This window comes from Protopterus annectens, chromosome 7.part0 (genome assembly GCF_019279795.1).
Source record: "Protopterus annectens isolate FY-2018-M chromosome 7.part0, PAN1.0, whole genome shotgun sequence".
Classification (NCBI taxonomy): Eukaryota; Metazoa; Chordata; order Ceratodontiformes; family Protopteridae; genus Protopterus; species Protopterus annectens.
The window spans coordinates 1,526,987,142-1,527,008,802 of NC_056739.1; the positions used below are offsets into that span (position 1 = coordinate 1,526,987,142).

The window sequence follows — 21,661 nt, forward strand, 5'->3', positions numbered from 1 at the left end:
ATAAAAGCTAAACTAATGAAAAAAAGAATCTTGTGTTTTTTTTTTTTTATTTATTTATTTTCGTTGTTTATTTCCCAGTATAATTCTGCCCGCACTGCAGCTGCTACTGACATGTTAAGTGGCAGTACAGAAACTCATTTTAATGCTGTTAGGCAGAGGAAGCTGTGAATTCTAAACCAATCAGAGCCCTTACATTAAACTCTGGATCCAGTACAATCTCAGCAATGCAACATGAGCACAGAGGGGGGTACATCCTGAAAATCCATCCTTCAGAAGAGAGATTAAGCTAAGGTCCCATCTACCTATTCAGTCCATAGCTCAGATGGCTGGTAACAATTGTACTATGAAGTACAAATGCCATCTGTTTATAGTTTTTTAACAAAGCAAGGCCTATCAGATGTACTACTTTTCCATGTGGCAACCCCATGTGCTAATACAAATTACAAACATAAATATATTACTATAATATGTACATATGCAATGCAGCAAACAGAAATTAAAAAGAAAAAGGTGACAAAATTCAGGAAAAGTTTTGATTTTTTTTTTAGCCCGCTGGATATCCTTCACTGTACTACTCAGGGTCATGACTGAAAAAAAAACATTCCTTTGATCAATGCATTTTCTCAATTACCAAACAAATATATCGAACAGTTGTTACACTGTCAAGACCACATTTAGTTTCACTGAACTTTACTTAAAACTCCCATACTAAACCTAAACAACTAGTTACAAGTCTCATTACCTTGCATTCACTCTGCACCTTTACACTGCACAGTGCAGTCAGAGAGGGGGCCAGCTCTGAAAAAGTACACCCAAACTACTTTTTCACCAAGGAGAATCAAAAACCTGCAATCCAAATGTTTATTTTTTTCAGTAACCAATAAAGTCCTAAGAAATCAAGGGAATATTTTCTATGCCGAGGACGTGTGTTCAAACTGTTGCTATCACACTGCAGATCGATTTTATTTTATTCTGTTAAGCAAGAGAGTGCAGCTGGGCAAGTCACTTTTTAGCAGAGGCCCAGTGAGGACAAGTCTAAATTATATACACAGATGCACTGATTCAAGTACTGGCAGTTACTGGTAGTAGTGCTGCTACCCATACTGAAGTATGCGGGGCAGTCCTGATTTTATACTCTGTAACGCATAGCAACTATGAACAGAATGGCAAGTGTTCCAGTTTTGAGGCATTTGTGTTCTGTGCTTCACACTGTGGTACTGCACACAAACTGAGATTGGAAAACAAAAGAAATCCACATCATCATCATCAGGCCAACACAGAAACAACAGCAAGTGAAAAACAAAAGAAATTATCAATATCAGCAGACCAACATGAGAACAAAAGCAGTGTCATTTACACAGGCTTTCTGCCATTGGAAGAATTCTTTAAATAAACTTTGCAGAAGGTCAGAAGAAAGAAGGCAACTTAAGATCCAAGTTTAACAATAGGATTTTAAAGTTTGCATGGAAGACACAGGGTTAATGAGGATTTATAATGTTAATTGCCTGTCCAGCAATTAGACCCCTACTCCAATACTATCTTCCAAACTGTCCCCTGCATTCAAATAAACAACTACTTACCATCTACAAACCACGAAGAGCTGCTGGGGTCAGTCGCGATTCCAACAGTGTACCTAGAACTTGGCATAAAATTCTTATATTAATCAGGTCCATCACATACCTTCATCATTTCATACCATTACTAAAGCACTTCCTCAATGCCTGCTGGCTTTTTCCCTGCTCCTCATCTGAGACATAGAGCTCTAACACCCTTGAACAGCTTTCTTACACCGGTCTTTAAAGCATTAAATCACTTAACTTATCACCTTCTAATACTTCACTATGTTCATAAATCCTAATGTGACCTATGCAAGCATTACTGCAAAACACTGTATCTATTAAATTCTAAAGAAATGCAAGACAAAATTTATCAATATACAATTTATCATCATGTACTAGGTGTGTTATCTCTGTATTTTAAAGAGCTGTGTTATCTCTGTATTTTAAATAGTTAATAGTCTGTGGCAGTACATTAGTATATTGTACGTATATGGAGCTTTTCTCCCAGGGCCGCTACTGAAAATGGACATGTGTCCAGCCGGACCTTCCTGGTCAGCAAATGTAAAATAAATAAATAAAATAAATGTTGTACTTCTTAAACTATTATACCTTCCAAGTAGCACAACCAAATTACTATTCCTTCACTACTTCTCTGGTAACACTCAAACTTGCTTACCTCCTCCAATATCTCACTCTATTGCACTTCTCAAATTACTCCTACCTATTTTATCTGTAAAGTCTCTGTACAAGGCTTGTAAATGTAATGTTTGTGAATATCAATTCAACTTTTATTAATTACACTGCTTATTATTCTACGTATTCACGGAAAATACATTATAAAATTTGTTATCCTAAATACTGGTTGCATTAAATATGAAGCTTTCCTGCCCAGGCCTCTGCTCAGAAAGGGCACCTGTGCCCAGTCTGACTTTCCTGATAAACAAATGTAAATTAAGAAATAAATAAATAGTTGAAGAAAGTTCCAGGGATTGGAAAAGTACAGTTTTGTACCTACCATAAATGTAGATGTTCGAGGATCCACATTGCTGCAGTCCTAACTATTGGGTAGTCCGCTGTCCAGTCGGCCCGAATACCAAAGTATATGGCTGACGTCGGTCAGAGCGCATTAGACTGACGTCAGTACGTCAGGGTACTAATGCGCATGACCGACGTCATATCCTCAGTCTTTTCTTGCCCCAGATGTCAGAAGACCCTGAAAAGATAAGGCCAAAAAACCAAAAACTCCCAACAAACCTGCACCAAAATATATATATATATATACAAAATATACAAAGTTAGCAGAATATAACCTCACTTACACAAACACCCCTAAACACAGAGGGGAAGGAGGGAGGGTAAATTGGACTGCAGCAATGTGGATCCTCGAACATCTACATTTATGGTAGGTACAAAACTGTACTATGTTCTTCATTCCACATTGCTGCAGTCCTAACTATTGGGTAGAATCCCAAAGCAGAGGTAAGGGAGGCTGGCAAATTATAAGGAAGCAGGAACTGACAACATGCCCTGCAAAATAGCTGTGGCAAAACCAGCCCTAGACTTAGAGTAGAGAGGAAGGTGATAATGCTTAGAGAAAGTATGCACTGAACTCCAAGTAGCTGCCTCCAAAATATCCTTAGTTGCCACCCCTCAGAAATGCTGTTGAAGTGGCAGTAGCCCTAGTGGAATGAGGCCTAATCCCAGCTGGAATCTCCTTGCCATGATGGGAATAACAAAATGTAATGCAACACCCAATCCATCTAGAAATAGTTTGTTTTGACACAGGCTTGCCCTGAGAACTCAAAGCAAAAGAAACAAACAACTGCTGAGACTGCCTAAAATCCTTAGTCCTGCTCAAATAATAACGCAATTGCCTGTGTACATCTAAAGTGTGCAAAATCTTTTCCCCTTTATTTTGGGGATCTGCATAAAACATAGGCAAATGAATAGTTTGGTTTAAAGCCACACTAGAAACCACTTTAGGCATAAAGGAAGGATTAGTACGTAATGATACCCTATCCTTATGAAAAATCAAAAAAGGCTCAACCGCCATAAGGGCCTGTAACTCAGAAACCCTTCTTGCAGAAGTAATGGCCAACAAAAAGGCAGTCTTCCATGACAAATATTTCAGTTCAGCAGTAGCTGCAGGCTCAAAAGGTTGTAGAGTAAGTTTCTCCAACACAAAATTGAGATCCCAAGCAGGAGTAGGAGCTCTACGTGGGGGTCTTATATTCTTTGCCCCTCTAAGAAATTGCTTGAACAAAGGATGTGAAAACAATGGTGGGTCACAATCATAGTGAGCTGAAATTGCTGCAGCATGAATCTTAATGGAAGAGAAAGACAAACCTTTGTCCAATAACTCAGTAAGATATTGAAGAGCCACACTCAAATTAGGCTCTGAAATCTCCAAATTCTTTGCTGCAGTCCAAAATAAAAATCTCTTCCATTTTTCTGCGTACACTTTCCTTGTACTAGGTCTTCTGGCTTCCATAATCACATTTAAAACTTGTTGAGGAAGTTGAGACCTGCTGTCTTTCAAAACAGAATATGCCAGGCTGTTAGATGAAGAGAGTGAAGCTTGACATTGAGCAGACGACCGTCCTTCTGAGACAACAGATGTGGAATCAAGGGTAAAGGCCATTGAGGCTTCTTTACCAGACTCCTCAGTAATGGGTACCAGTGCTGCCGAGGCCAATCTGGAGCTATTAAAATCATCCTTGGCTTGTCTTGTCTGACCTTTAGAAGCACCTTTGGAAGAAGAGGCAGAGGTGGAAAGCATACACATGAAGATTTTTCCAACTGAAAGAAAGAGCATCCACTTTCCAAGCTGTGTGATGAAACCTCTTTGTGCAAAACTTTGGCAGCTGGTGGTTTAGTGGAGAAGCGAACAGATCTATGTCTGGAGTTCCCCAGGACACTGTCAACTTTTGAAATACATGAAGATCCAGTTTCCACTCGTGGGGATCCATGATTTGTCTGCTTAACACATCTGCTAAGGAGTTCTGTGCTCCCGGCAGAAACCTTGCCTGAAGAGTTAGTTGCAAGCTGAGCGCAGTCTCCCATAAAATCATTGCTTGCCTGCACAATGGGTAAGAATGTGTTCCCCCTTGTTTGTTGATGTACCACATGACAGTTGTGTTGTCTGTTAGAATCAACACCTGCCCTGGAAGAAGTAACTCCTTGAAAGCCATTAATGCAAACTGGACTGCTAACATCTCCTTCATGTTGATATGTAGATGCTGTAGTCTGGCAGGCCACTTGTCTTGTATCCACTTTCCATTTAGATGAGCTTCCCAAGCAATGTCTGAGGCATCTGTCGTTAGAATTTGACTCGCCTCTGGCCGGGCCACAGAGAGTCCCTTGTTTAGGTGACATTCCTGAGCCCACCACAAAAATTCCTTTTGAATGCAAGGTATTATTTGAATGACAGTGTCCAAATCCTGGCAGTGCTGTGTCCATACATTTTGAGATACCATTGTAGCTTCCTCATATGCAGTTTGGCATTGGGAAGCACCAGAATACAAGATGCCATGAACCCTAAGGCTTGAAGGACTGTCCTTGCAGTCAGCCCGGACTGAAGAGATAGTTGATGGAAGTAACTGGAAAGATTCTTTTGTTTGTCCGGGGTTAAAAGGCCATCTGGGCTGCTGTATTCAGTCTCACACCCAGAAAGCACATGTCTTGAGAGGGTACTAGACTGGACTTTATTTCGTTCACAGAATACCCTAGGCATCTTAGCACTGCTATGACATATTCCAAATGCTGTAGAAGGTCTTCCTTTTCTTGAGCCAGAATCAGGCAATCGTCCAAGTAAGGATAGATTTGAATTCCTTTTAGCCTGAAGTAAGCTATCACTGGAGCCAGAACCTTTGTGAATACTCTGGGCGCAGTAGATAAGCCAAAGGGCAATGCAGAGAACTGATAATGAGAATTTCCAGCTCGAAAACGCAGATACTTTCTGCAACTTAGTCTTATAGGCACATGAAGGTAAGCTTCCTTGAGATCTAAAGTTACCATCCAGTGATCTTTGCACAGCAGAGGTAAAAGCTGTTGTAACGTCAACATTTTGAACTTGGGAATGTCCAGATAAGTGTTGAGGATAGATAAATCCAAAATTGGTCTCCACGTGTTCCCCTTCTTTGGTACTAGGAACAGGCGAGAATAAAATCCTAGGCCCCTTTCTGGCACAGGAACCGGCTGAATGGCCCCTATTTGGAGTAACTGAGAAATTTGCTTGTGAGCCTCTTGTCTTTGTAGAGGAGGAATGTCTGGCATGCCTTTGAAAGGAGGCAAGGTATGGAAATAAAACCTGTAACCGTGGTGAATGATATCCAGAACCCATCTGTCTTGGGTAATTAAATCCCAATTTTCTTTGAAAAGAGACAGTCTTCCTCCCAACGGTGCTGCCAGGCGAGAATGAACTGGCAGCTGAAAAGGCAGGTCATTGGGTCTGCTTACGAAAGGACTGACCCCTGCCCTCACCAGAAGTCTGAGCAGGGGAACTCCCTGTTCTAGGCCTAAAAGAACCCTGAGCTCTGCCCCTACCACGTCTAGACCTACCCCTAGACTGGGAATCATAAGCAGGATAAGTCCATCCCTTAGCAGGCCAATTTCTACTAAACTTCGGAGGCTGCACCTGCAAGAAATCTTTAACAGTTTGCATAGACTTAGCCTTGTCCTCCATTTTCTTCAAAACTGCTTCTACAGGCGAACCAAACAACACATCAGACTGCAAGGGAGCATCCAAAATCCGTGTCTTAACATGCTCAGCTAAATTCTGATCTCTCAACCAGGCGTGCCTACGAAGAACAGAAGCAGTGGCAGCCACCCTGGAGGAGGCCTGCACAGCATCAAAACCACATTGCAAGGAATATTTACCCACCTGTTCAGACACATGAACTAAATCCTGCAACTCTTTACACTCAATACCTTCCGCCAGAGCATCCACCTTAGATTGCAACTGTGAAAGAAGATAATTCTGATATTTTAACATGTGAAACTGACAATTCAACGCCCTCATGGCTAAAGTGGAAGAAGTATACACTTTCTTTCCCCATCTATCCAAAGCCCTTGCCTCTTTATCAGGAGGGACAGGATTTTTAACAACTGAGGCCTTTACACCTTTAGGCCCCTGAGAGACAGTCTCCGGGTCTGCCCTAGGACTCTTAAAAAGATACTTATGAGCTTCAGGCACCCTATAATACCTATCCGGTTTAACTGGGGCAGGAGGCAAAGAATCAGGATTTAAGGAAGCCTCTGCAAAAACATCTTCCACCACATTCAAAACAGGAGGTATAGCTAAAGGCCTATGCTGGGGTAAAAACAAGAATTCCCTAAGCCTTTTCCTGGAATCAGAGAAATCTTGACCTTCCCATTTAAAATGCTCCCTCATGGAATGCAGAGTCTCTGAAAATGAAAAATCCTCAGGAGGGAAGCTGAAGGAGTAGAATCATCCACATCAGAATCAGAATAAGGAGGGTACTCCTGCAAGTCTTCAGCCGAAGACTCAGAAGCCTCCGAGCATTGCTCAAAACTCTCAAACTCAGGTTCCACCCTAGGCCTCTTATCAGGAGGGGGCATAGAACCCCTTATCATAGTAATCAAATCCTCTGCCATTTTAAGCATATGTTTCTTAGGCAAAGACCCTGAAGCACTAGGAGAAACCCCCTGAAGCAAAACTCGGCCTGCCCCTCAAAGTAGCCTTGGAAACAGAAGGGGAGGCTCTGACCACCTTAGGAAGAGAGGGAAGAACAGCCACCTGAGAAGCCCCTCAGCCTGGCCTACTTCCTGAGAGGATACATCCTGTAACAGTAAAGTCTCTCCCTGAGACTCCAAAGAAACACCTGGCAAAACCTCCGGCTCCACTGAGCCCTCTAAAGAACCGGCGCCTGGAACTGTCGGTTCTTCCACTCTAGGCTTTGCTGTTTTGTCCTTGCGCTTTTAGTCGAAGCGGCCGGAGCATCCGACGGCATTTTATAATTACAACGCTTCCCAAACACTAACCTGGCACAGTCTAACCTTCTCTTAATAGTGCGTTTGTTAAATCTAGCACAAGAGCGGCATCCAACAACGTCGTGCTCAGGCCCTAAACAAGGTATACACAAAGTATGGTAATCCCTATGAGGTATCTGTTTCCCACAAGAAATACAGTTATTCACTTTTTCTGACATCGGTTAAATACTGGGGAAAGAAAAAACCAAAATATTCCCCAACGGGGTACTTAGCCAACTTTGATTCGGTCTGAAACTCTGGCTTCAGAAACTTTCAGAACGCCAACCTGCACTCGCAAAATTGCTTCTGCATCGGACCATGCGGCAAAAAAGACTGAGGATATGACGTCGGTCATGCGCATTAGTACCCTGACGTACTGACGTCAGTCTAATGCGCTCTGACCGACGTCAGCCATATACTTTGGTATTCGGGCCGACTGGACAGCGGACTACCCAATAGTTAGGACTGCAGCAATGTGGAATGAAGAACATCGGTGATAAGTTTGTTATCAGCCTCTTAAGATGGTGATGTGCTTTGGCAGAATGAACAGAGGCAGATTTTGAGGCTCTAGATTTACTGGAGTGAGCTTGAATTTGAAAGGATAACTTCGGTTTATGAAAAAAGAGGAGCAGTATAATAATTTGGGTAGGAGGAACATGGACATACCCCAGACAGAATGTGGCACCACAAAGCAATGACCACAGTACGGCATGCCTAGTTTGCATCTGAGTTGTCATAAGATGCCATTAATAAGCTGTTTGAACTTTACTACAGGATGAAAATGAACACCTAGTCATTTGAAATTATACAAAAGAAGCAAACATTAGTCTGGCTACCTTATGAACACCGATATAAACGAACACATAATACATATAAATATTTTTTTGTTTCCCAGACCCTAGTGACTAGCAACATTCCCCATTCATTATAGGTACATTCATTCCTCCAAACCTCCAGCACTCTTGAGCACCACATGAGGGGAGAGAGAGATAAGAGATCACAGTCATCATCCATTGAAAGTTAGGAAGTATTTTAGCTTTTCCCAGTACTCGCCCATTGGTTGGAAAGCACACTGCAATGCCCTACTGAATGAAGTACATACTGTGTTTCCACTTATTAGTGTTGTCCATCTAGAGTGCTTGTGAGCTCCGCAGTGGCTAACATGCACTGACTCCCAAACTACAACAGCTGCAGTACTAGGCAGAGGCCTTGTGGCAGGACTGCACACACCTCTCCACACCCACCGTCGATTTGTTAATCATCTCTCACAGGTAACTTGTCAAAATGCTTGTGTTTATTATGTAAAATTTAAAAAAATAAAGATACTTCCAAAGATAAAAAAAAGTATAGTACCAGAAACATTCAGTGAAAAGTGAAAATTATTTAATGAGGAAAAGAAAATACTAATTAGATGTGATTTCTAAGGGTTAGGAGATAACATGAAAACTGTGCGACTGGATCAGGAGCACTACATCATGTTTAATCAGTGGACTATGGTTCTCCGATTCAATTCTCAGCTGGGGTGCCTTCTGTGTGGAGTCTGCACATCCTCCTTATGTTTGCATGGGTTTCCTCCCACATTCCCAAACATGCAGCTAGGTGGATTGGACATTCTAAATTGGCGTGTGTGTGTGTCTCCTTCAGTGGAAGGTTGGGTGCTGGGCTGGCAACTCAATACTGTAAAACTCTACTGCCAATTGTTCTGCGGACTGATGATCCACTGTGGTGACCCTTAACAGCCTTAGCTTAAAGGAGAAGAAAGAAGGATTATTTACTGTTTACCAATTAAATCAGTCCATGGACTATTTTCAGCCATGATCTGGGCTACAAGGCTAATTTTAAACACAGTATTCAGAGAAAACTTCATGCCTCATATGGGGGCAAAACACAAATTCCATACAGACAGTGACTAGTACCCAGGACTGAACCCTAGAACTCCAGCCAACTTGCTTCTACCATGCTGTAAGGTAACAATGTACAATAAGGTGTTCAAGACTGTTTCAGCAGCATTTGAGATTTACTGCCCTATGCCTTCACAGACTGCTCTGTTCGATGTGTACCCTTCTGTATTCATTGGAAGCAATTAAATATCAGATAACTATGAAATAATTAATTTCCTATTACTTCTGTTTTTGTACCAGTGATTATAAATGTTTTATAAAATAACTAAATTAAGTCTGACACATGGCATTTCTGCTATGTTACACTAAATCCAGCTAAATGTTTTTCTTTGAGCCTGTTGTAGGAAACGTGCACTAATAATGCATGTCTTGAAAAGGTGAGGAGAGAAAAGAATTATGTTCTACGAAAATGAATCCTTTTTTGTTGTAAGGGGTGGAGCTTTACAAACAAACATGATCCAGGGTTGTTAAGAAACTTGAGCCACTGCTGAGGTGCTTAACAAAGAACATTATAACAAGTGACAAGGAAAAGAGAGAGGGAGTGCGTAACACGGAAGACATGTTTTTATAACTTAACTGGAAACAAGAGTAATGGCCTTAATGGGCCGTGAACAAATTATGTCTTGCTGTCTTTCCTACTGATTAAGGATTCACAGATCCAGTCTTACAGAAGAACTTTGCATGATGAATGGTCAACAGTAGCTAGTAAAAACCATGACATTCATTCCAGTTCTGCACTGCTCCTAGAGATGACAGTACCACCATATCATGTTTACACATAATGCAGTCCTAAACAGATACGGTTTCCAGTGAAATGAAGAGTTATGTAGTTAAAAGGCAAATCCTATCAACTTCAAGTGCAATCCAGCGGGCACTCAATGAGACAGCTGTGAGGACTGAGTCTGGTCTGGATACTTTAAATGTATTTTGAAAACTCCACTGATACATCTCAGAAAAGCATTGTGATTGGTCTGTGATTACATCATTTTATTGCCTCTCTTCCCAACAGGAATAAAGGACCTTGAAAATAGCTGATAAGCTAACAATAAAAGAGGCCAAGGCTTCATTTCACATTCTCACTGACTCTGCAAGTTACAACAGTACCAGCAAACCATCTGCTAAAATGTCCCAGACTGCTTTCAAAGGGTTTTAAAAGAATAAATATTTTCCTGCAATGAAAAAAAAAGAAACTACAGAATTTAGATGTTCAAGATCAGCAGTGAACAGTCACTAGGTTATTCGGGTTTTGCATAAATTTATCTTTCTTGCAATAATTGGCATGCAACAGCCACTCTTTCATCAGTTGTGCCACACTGCATAAAAATCAGTATTCTGTGGACAAGAGGGTTACAGCAACTGCTGCCATACAAACAAACTTTTAATTAAAACTGTAATGGGACATAACGTAATGCACTTAATAAAACACATCAAAAAGGCACATTCTGTCATGCCTGCCAGTAAGTCAAAAACCTGCCACAGCAGATGCATCTGGGAAACAAACGGCAGAAAGCGACAAGAAAGTTTTGTGTGTGTGCATGCAGAATAGTAATCATTTTACTACTGTTAACCTTAGAAGACAACGCAGAGCTTACAGCATCGTGCAAGACTTCATCGCTCTCTTGGCAGAACACTAGATACCACCACAGGCACTGGGTGTGGACTGAAATAAGAAAGCATATCAAAACTTGCAGCTGTTCCAAGCCCCACCTTCCCCAGGGAAGGTGTTGCTACAGGACATGTAACACTGCATTAGAAAAGTGGGAACTGGGCTGGTTTTGAAGGTGCACACAGCTTTTATTTCAGCAGTAAAGTTGGCTCTATTATCTCAACCATTACTGATACTTACTAAATACATTTGCTGAACAGCACAGAATTCTGCAATTCTACAAGGTAACAAAGAAGTAAACTAGCAAAATTCTATTTCACAAATTACTGTAATTACAACGCCTTCTTCAACAAAACCATATCAGTGAGTATTAATGTTAGTGTACAAGAAATGTATGAAAAGACCACTAAAGAAAAATTTGTTTAGGTTTTCTTTGCTTAAAAAGGAATTCTTTGCATTCATTTAGAAAAAAACTTCTTTGGAAGACTGAAAAAGAAAATTACTGTAACCAAAACAATTAAGGCTTTGTCACTCAATCAAAATCACAAGCGGCCAGTGCCATTTCTTAGCATAATATTTGTACTCAGACATGATTTTACTATAAATATTCAGTGCTGCAAGCAATAAGAAATAAGTAAAGGAACAATGACCTTGTCAACCATTAAAAATGTGTATGAAAAAGCAAAATGTTTCATTTGTTTATCAAAGCATACATTTTTCAAAAGACGTCTGAGATATCTACAGGGAAATACCAACAATCTAACTACTACAACTTAACAATACTATCAGTCAATAACCAAGCTAGTACAAAATACAAATTTACTGGGAATAATAACTGACCACTGTTTATAATCCCATCAGCATATCCAACACACAGTACAAGAAAAATTACCAAAAATGGCTTCCTTATAAAACCTTCCCTAACAGAACATACACGCAATATGATAGCGATAGCTTACACATATGTTTTACCTAGTCTCCTATATGCCTCATCAGTTTTTCCTGACTAGTCCACTTAGCCAACCAGTCAGAAGCAATCATAAAATAAAACTGCAAAGTTTGCAGTTACCCATATTAACTGAATGCATCACTCATCTTTCACTTCAAGCCCTTAACTTGTTGCAGCTATCTAGCCAACTAAACTATTTACTTATTTAAAAGTGTTAACTGGGTAGAACACTGATCACAGCTGACCAGTTCCAGTCTCATCCCAGAATACACAGTAAAAGAGCAAAGAGTAATATAATATAAAGAAAGGTGAAGTAAGAAATGGTAAAAACAATGCAGCAGAAAAATAGTTTAGGGTAAAATGGTATATTCTGGATAAGAATTATAACTAAATTACTATATATAACATATACACGAAGACAGCTTTAGGATCTCAATCAGTGGGTATGTAGCAGGATAGACAATACATTTATAGAGTTGGAAGAGGAGGAAATCAGGAAAGGGATTATGTGATGTCAGAGATGAGGCATTAGCATTTGTTTACTTCTCTGAGGTATACTTTACGCTGAAGTCAGAAAAGTGAGTAGGAGAATGCAAGAGGAGAGATTCCCAAAGTTTGGGGTCAAGAATTGAGAAAGTATGACCTATGCAGTGAAGTTTGGTGTTGGGGATTTGCAGGGTGGGAGAAGAGATGCTGTGACAGAGGATGGATGTAAGTGGTGAGAAAGTTTGAATTTACAGAAGTTTTATATAGCTGACAGTCAAAGAGGAATTTGTGTCTGGATTTGACCGGCAGCCATTTTGCCTTCTGTAATGTTTTGCATTGGTGTTTTTGTTTTGGGGCTAGAGTGATGAATATACAGATTTCATTTTCGATTGGTTGAATGTTTCTGGAGTTCTTTTTTTTTTTTGAAGAAGATGAGGCTATTAAAGGAAAGATTGTATTCAGGTGGAGAGAAGGACAAATAATACAAAAATCAGTCAGCTTTAGAAACGTTGCCAGTATATCGGATTAAAATTAGCTAGACATAATGCCAGGTTTAGGCTTTAGTATAATTCTCCTTTTTCTCTGCATCAATGACACTTCTGGGAACAAAGTGAAATACATCTCTGCAGGTGACACAAAACTCATCACATTAACGCAGAAACTGGGGTAAACATAATCAGGAAGGAATCTCCGAGGTTAGAACATAGGTGAGGCGTGTTTTACTTTAGCTTCAAAACAAAAACAATTTAACAGCCTCTGTAGGAAACCAAAGGCAGAAGGATATCATTGAACAGAAATCTGTGGTACAAGTACACTGCAGTGGGATACAAGATGTGTCCCCAGTTCACAAGGGAAGAAATGTTTCCTGAAGCAATCTGAAATCAGGCTAAAGAAAGGTTTCACTGTAACAAAACAGCTTGAATTTATACATCAAGGCAAAAAATATTATTTCAAATCTCTACGACTTGTAGCTGACACGTCCCAAAGAATTATTGTTAAAACCAACAATTCATACATGGTACAATGCAAACATGTTTTATATCTACTGCATTTATATTTGTCTAGTACTGTTACAGTGTCACTAAGTACAGCCTTATAATGTGTTCCAACAACTTTTCAATACAAATAAGCCAAACTGTGCCCAACTGCCTTGCGGATTTTCATTGCCTAAGCGTTAGACTTACGTTTTTCATCAGCATGTACCAAAGATGCTGCTCTCGACAAAACATCAAGTGGGGTCTCCATCATTGGCAAGAACCTACAAGAAAAAGAAAGCGTAATGTGAATATGATCTGCCAAATGTAACTTTTTTAGCCTAACTTGAACAGCATTTGAAAGAATAAAACAAAGTACTGCAAACAGTTTCTCAAATCACTAAAGTTATATAACTTTTAGTTATTTCATGCAGACCTTAAAACTTGATGAAAATCCATTCCCCAGAAATATGCATTCAATTACTAATTATACTTTTTTTCTAAACAACTATTAGGCCCTCAAACCATTACTGTTTTATGAATTGTAAAGTTAGAGGTTTACATGCAGCTGCTAAAAAGGAAATTGCTGAACAGACTCCTGATAAGGAATGCTCATCTTCCTGGTCTTTCAAACTACTGATGTTCTTTTTTGTTCTTCTGTTGTCCACATACACAGCTTACCAGAAAGTGGCACAGCACTTGTCTAATCACTGTAATCATAACCAGATGATTAACATTCAATAATCAATTGTCTGGTACAGGATAAGTGCTTACTCACTGCAAATTATCAGGGACGGGGCCACAGCAGTGAAAGGAGACTTGGATGCCCACATAAGTGTTCCAAGGTGGACAGGCACAGTAGAGATAGGAGTTGTACACGTTTCTGCAGTTTCATTGTCTACCCCCAAAAATGCTGTATCTGCTATATTAAATTTCAATTTTATGGAAAATGAAGATACCCTCATATTTGTGAAGGATGTGTTTGGTTTCATTTTCAGATAAAATTTCCTCCATATTTCATTTGTTTACCTTTGCATATTTTTTCATTTAAATATGCTTTACAAGTTTCAGCAAATACTTTCACAGTAAACTTATATGCTGTCACTAGCATTCTGATGAGACCTGTAATCCTGTCTATTATTTCAGTATGTTTCCATCACCTTCCTCAATAGGTTATACCTACTCATTCCTGACATTCACTCCGCATCCAGTCTGTACTTCCCATCCATCGTTTTTCTAAATTACTTGTCTTAGTGGGAATTGTAATCATAACAAAGTAAACTGACCAGATAAGACTTATCTATCTACAGAAAGAGATCCCTGCTCATACTGAGGGATCCATATGGAGTGGCAGACAAATTGAGAGGTATGGTGTGCCCTAGATTTGCACCATGACCTTCTTCCACTAGGCTACACCTTGTATACTTCTTGTGAGAGGTGATCACGGAGCACTGACTTATCGCAGAGATTCTCCCACACTGCAGAGTTTCTCAATCTATTGTTGAGAGTGAGCGCAGCTGCAATGTAAATGAAATTCACTTCTATAGTTTCCTATCCATAGGTTCATAGATTAGCACCAAGTTAGCTGCCCTTGTGGGCCATTTGAAGCCTAGCCAATTACCCCATGTGAGAATCAAACCCTGCACCTTGGGTCTGTAAGATAAACACCTTAACCATTATACCAACCTCCCATCCATGATCTCATTAGTTCCATTACTATCCAATGATCCTGATGACAGACAAGGATGGGGACAGAGACTGATCAGAAAACTGAGAGAACCATCCTAGGACACAATTTTCACCACAGTCCAGCAGAATGAAAGCAATACTGTTGTCACTTCAGCCATCAGTTAATCAATCTCCCAATCTTCCCTGACATCATCTGTTAGCAATAAACCAAAATATCTAAATTCCTCCACCAGAAGTGGCAGCTACTTCCTCATCCCTGGACAGAAGTCTACTTTTTTCTGGCATAGATCCCAGACTTCCAGTTTGAAGGTGCTGATTTTTATCCCAACCATTTCACATTCTATCATTAACCACTGTAATCCCTGCATATCACAGTAACTTGGGGCAAAGGGGACAGCTTTATCTGCAAACAATAGAAGTGCAGCTCGCACGTCTCTAAAATGGTTGTTTTTCAAATCTTAGCTGTACTGTGATACCACAGCTGTAAAATCGCAAACAGGAGGAAAAACAAGACCCACCTTTGATGAAGTCATATGTGAATTTTGTTCTGCTTAATGTAATGAATGTGGGTACAATTTTTAAATAAGCAAATATGCAGAGGTGAAAGGCACTCTGTAGCAGCCCTGTGACCCTGTACCTTTATAGCACCTCTCAAAAGACAGGGTTACATAACCAGATTACTTCTCCAAATAAACACTGGCAGACCCACTTGGCTATGATACTGAGGAAATAAAAATGATCCACTGGTCTAAAGAAAGGATGGAATCTGATCCATTTCATTTTAAACAGAGGCTTACCTACTGAATGAAATCACTTTTCCAGCAGCCTAGTTTAGGCTTTTCCAAAGTTGCAGAAGAAAACAACCATACTACAACTGAATACACCCTCCTGTCCTTCTTTCTTAAATGAGGTTCAGTTTGCCAGTCCAGGGCTACTGTGTTCATCATCCCAGGTAAAACTGGAAAGACATGTTAACCACAACACACCAGCAACACCCATAGTTCCTGACAGATCTCATCCACTCCCAAAGCCTTGCCAAAATGAAAATGCTTTGTTGCCACATTGTCCACACCAACTTGCAGCAATGCCTCATCAAAGGAATGCTTGCCCACAGAAGGAGATTGTTACAGTATCCCTTCCACCTCTCACAAATGTCCCCTCTACTCTTGCTAAAAAAAGTCTAGGCAATATCCCTTATTCTCTCAAGCTACTATCCACTTTTCAGTTGACCTCAGACCGGTTCTGGCAAAGTAGTTTGCTGTGCCTTCTTCAAACTCCTCCCACACCCAACTCATTAACCTGGTGACTGACCTCTGAATTTCTGTTCTGTCATTCTTTTCTGGTCAAAGCTGTAGAACCCTCCCATCAATCCACTTCCATTGTACAGACTGCTTCTTTAGATTATTCGCTTCCCTGACCATTCATGTGCATCAGCAGGTCCTAAGTTTACAGCTGCAACAAGCAATGGTCAACTTTTGGCTCCAGGTTGTGGTCCTCACCTCAAGTACTAAGCACTTCAACAAAGGTCTATTCAAACTCTATGTTCATGATCCCTCCTTAGGAAAGGTTTATGTCAAGCTGCGCACTGTAGGTAGAAGAAGGCAGACTTGGCCCAACATGTGCATGTTCTGCAGGATTTAGTATCAATACTGCTATTTTCATGACATATACACTTTTTCACTCAGACAATTCATGAGTAGGAAACTACAACATCCTTGCTATCCTGATTGATATTCATCTGTGTCTTGACTGTCCTCTCAGGAATAGAATATGTCTGAGTTAGATATTTAGATGACTTCTCAAATTCTGCGTTAAAATGGTGTAATCAGACATTACAAACCAAAAATACCTATGATGGAGGCTATACCCCTGCAAATCATTTCTTGGCCTTCAGAGGTCCCTTACTTCTTCCAACGGATATCCTGTACAGATAATAGGCTGGAATTTTCATCATGACTGCATTCTTGGAATGTTCCTGAAGAAGTCATTACATAGCTCTCAACTGTCCAGATTTTCACAGAATGTCCATATTTTTGGCTCGGTATTTTTTTGGTCTATTCTCATAAAATGTGTGGTTTTCTGGCAAATCATTGAGGACTGACGTCAATAAATGGCATGCATTTATGTTTCAGACTTCATATCCTTCAGAAAATGCATGATAACACAAATCCTGTTATTCTAGCAACTTTAAGAACAAACAAAATATGACCAACACTAAGGTGAACCGCTACTGCGGAACAAAGGTGAACCGCTACTGCAGAACAAAAACAATCCAAAGAACAAAAAATTCCAGATCTGGAAACGGCAGACTTCAACAGTTTATTCATTGAATACAGTAAAAGAACACAAAGCTTTCAGGCAAGAGCCCTTCTTCAGTGTGGTAAGTGACTAAAAAGTTCAAGCATAACTTAATTAATACCATTCAAACTAAAACTCATGTGACACAGACACAATCCACATACAAAACCAATTAATTATTTAGGACCAGGTGTCAATGGTTAAGAAATCTGACTGTTTGAACAAAGGAATATTTTCAGAAAAAAAAAAAAAAAGTATCTGCTACCTATACCTTGCTTGGAAACCTGGAATCATGCAATGGCTTCATAGGTTCATAGATTAGTACTAAGCTAACTGCCCTTGTGAGCCATTTTAAGCCTAGCCAATTATTCCTTGTGAGACTCAAACCCTGCACCTTGTGTTTGTAAGGCCACCCTCCCTCCACCTTGATTACTGCAATACTCTGCACTTTGGATTCTCAGTGACCAACCTGGACAGACTTCAACTTGTGAAATTCTACTACAAGAATACTTATATAAATTGTTATATTACTTCAGTCTTGTGGGTGTATTTCACTGGCTGACCATTACAGGCCAATCAGTTTTTAAAACCTTGGTTCTTACTTTTAAAGCCCGGCACAATTACAGTTTTACCTACCAAAAAGAGCCATTTGTACGCTAGATTCCTAACACTTCATCTCCAATCTGCTGGAGATAAGTTTTTAGTGACTGTACAGAGCTACTTCAAGTTATTAGGTCTTTGTTTATTTTCTTACTTGGCCCAGTCATGTGGAATTCACTGTCTTCCCATATTTGGGCCTTTGATACCAAGTCCTCATTTAGAAGCTCCCCCAGTTATTACCCTGTAAGGAGAGGATATTGGAATACTGAACATAATATTAATGCACTAAATATTAATATTCACTTTTTTCTAAGTACTTTTGCTGTCCTGTTTACCGACCATCATGTACTAGGTAACTTCTCCAGCACAGGGGATGAGAGCGGTCAGAAGGAGCATCATACCTGCAACCATGAGAAGTGCTTTTTCCTTTACTAGCGTTCTAGCAATGAGGGCATTCGTATAGCCCATACCCCCACTCCGAGTGGGGACAAGCTACCTGCATTAAATTAACCAAACTGCGAAAGGGCAGTCTGTGTGGTGTGTGATTCTGCAGTTAGTTTCAGTGCTAATATGGAGTTTTCTCTGTGGCATACAATTTTGGAAGCCTGAATATGACCAAAAAACACCTGGACTCCCTTACCAGTTCAGTTGCAACAGCAGCAAGCTAAGAAAGGAGAGGAATGATGAAGCTTTGCTTTCTTTTCCCCTCCAAGAAATGTTTGAGACTGTATAGGGACATCAATCCCATCACAGCCTTTGCTAGAGACCACACAAATGTCAAAGACATCTACTTATAAAGGAGGCAGCACTTCTTGAGAGGTTACATGCCTCAAGGAAGCAAGTTAGAGCCCCTGCATCACATACTGCATTGCCCACCTCTTGAGAACCAACAGAAAATGCACAGGACAGGAATGGTATGGCTTAAGTGCTGAGAAGATGAAGGCTCCTCTAAAGACCACAACACAGTCAAGCCTGTTAACAGAAAGCAGGAGTAGAGATATGGCACTGGTTCAGATGGCCAATATGTATGGGGAAGTAAAAAAAAAAAAAAAGAGAACATACATCAAAAGTGATTAATGAGGAAACTGTGCGCTGTTCCAAGACTCATGTAGTGCGAGTCGCTGAATAACAAAAAAACAGTAAGTGAACATGCAGACATGCAGCTATTAAATCTAGCAATAATACATATATTAAGTCTGAGACTACAGTTTCTCACCTTTTCACAGACGCATGGCAATCTCGGAATTGGTATGTATAAATTCAGGGAGTATGGGGATATGGAGGGGAGGAGGGCTCACCCCCAGCAAAAAAGAATGTTAAAAGAGCACAAGGATGGTCAACATTCACGGTTTCCATAGTTTTGAAACTCAAAATTATAATAAGGGGATGACAAAAATACCTCACTAAGAGGATCTTGGGACTTAAAACACATGCCCTATACCGACAGACTCAAAAAAGTTATACTCTGTCTCATATTATCTACTTAGAGGTGATATCTGCTTGACCTACAAAGCCATGTCCAACCCATCACTGTTATACAGGCTACATCTAAAGAAATCCCAACCCCTCCGTGCCACATGCTCCGGAGATCTCAACCTCATTACCTCAATAAACAAAACATGCTGGAGGGGACAGGTTCATAACCCAGTGACTGCCCATGCTCTGGAATAGACTTCCTATACATGTCAAGCAGACCACCCTCACTGGCCCTCTTCAAGAGAAATCTTGACGAGTGGATGGGAAATAGAAAATTCACCCCGGGATCACTTCAGTGGCCTTGCTTGATAGGGGGACTGGGAACTTGCGTTGGGTGGCACAATGCCAGGGAATCCTTTGGGCTAGGCTTATAAAGGCTTCAGGGTCATTAGCCTAGTACACACCTTTGAACCTATTAGAGAACTCACCAGCTAAGAGAAAGAAAAAGAAAGAAAAAAAAACTGCTTCCTTACTTTTGTTAATAAAGGACAGAGACAAATGTAAATCTGCTTGCAAAATAACCAATTCTCTTTTCAGAAGTAACCATTTTTAATAATATGGTTAATCAGACCGAATCAATCATTCAGCTGATCAGGTGATACAATAACCCCGACACCTTAATACAGGTATCTATGCAAACAAAGAAACATCCAACTATGGAGATCTTCTAATAAAGTGATACTGGCAGTGTGTTCTGCGATGAGGCCCTAACTATGACTCAAAGAGACTGCAATTCAGCAGCAAATCAGATAGCAAGAGAGCTGGCACAGGAGCCGAGGGAATGTCTGCTTGCCAATCTGGAGGAAGGAGCTGGTATGTATGCTGCTGCAGGACCAGATGATTCACAGTAAAGGTGGATTATCCTTGCAAGAACGCAGGACATCTGGATGTGAGCCTTCCAAGAACAGCATAACTCATACTATTTATAGCAGATGTGTGGTGATGCTCAACTATGCGAGTTCTTAGAATAGAAGAGACTGCATAACACCTGTTGGTCACCACTGCAGATGTTAAGAACAAAATAAAAACATCTCCCGACTCTCATAGGTAGGTACTAGGCTATCAGCCCTAGGGCCTATACAAGCCTAGCCAAAAAGGTACCCTGGCTTTCGCCACCCAAGAAAATTATTTTCCTGTGCCCCTGTTGAACAGAGCCACAGAGGTGATCCCCGGGGTGAATTTCCTATTTCCCATCCAATCATCAATATTTTTTTTGAAGAGTGCTAATGAGGAGCTTTGTTTGATATAGATAGGTAGTTTGCTCCAGAGTATGGGAAGTCTCTGTGACAGGAATCTACCCCTCCAGCATGTTCTGTTTATTGTAGCTCGGAGGGACTGGGATTTCTTTAAGTGGAGCATGTCCAACAGCTTTGGGTTTGACATAGCTTTGTAAGTTAGGCAGAGATCGCCTCTGAGTAGGCGATATGTGATGGAGTAAAGCTGGAATTTTTTGAGACGGTCTGCGTAGGGCATCTGTTTGAGGCCAGTAATCCTCTTTGCGAGGTATTTCTGTGACCTTTCCAGTTGTTGTAGATGTCTTGTGAGGTACATACCAAAAGGGGCATTGTATGCTATAATGGGTCTAATGAGTGACGAGTAGAGGGGAACAATTAACTCTTTTCCTGGATGAGAAACCTTTTGTGATGAGGTGTGCCACGTAGAAGGATTTCCTGACTACTGTGGTGATTTGATTATCAAAGGAGAGACTACCTGTGTCCCGTGGCCTCTTATCACACTTTTGGTCTCCACAGCATCTTAATCTACAACCCCCAAGCTTTGCCTTCCTTGTTAGGTGTCCCAGAGGACAGGAAGCAAGTGGCGCAAATGAGTTAGTGGGGAAAATGGGGGATTTAAGATAGATTGCCATCAAGATATCAGGGCAAAAACAGCATAACAAAAAGAAAAAGATTGATCTTTTTCTAATTTAAAGGGAAGCAACATATATTTACAATAAAGACCTTGGAGAGATCTATGCTGAAGGTTAGGACCGATTTAAAAAAAAAAAATAAAAAAAAAATGAAAATTGGTAAGGTTACCAAAATGGTTAAAACCCTTGACTAACAAGAATAATCTACAAAATTAGACATCAATAACAACTGAAAGGCATTTTAATAGGTAAAATTATACCCAAA

General features: G+C 40.4%; 1 protein-coding gene across 2 annotated transcripts in view; it reads right to left on the minus strand.

Moving 5' to 3' along the window:
- Positions 1-21,661, minus strand: part of VGLL4 (vestigial like family member 4) — a 1,022,072-nt gene that overhangs the window by 847,819 nt on the left and 152,592 nt on the right. For both annotated transcript variants that reach the window (XM_044078063.1, XM_044078064.1), the window contains one exon: positions 13,677-13,750. In XM_044078063.1, the coding sequence (XP_043933998.1) occupies positions 13,677-13,740 (64 nt within the window). In that variant the 5' untranslated portion in view covers positions 13,741-13,750. The remainder of the gene's footprint in view (positions 1-13,676; positions 13,751-21,661) is intronic.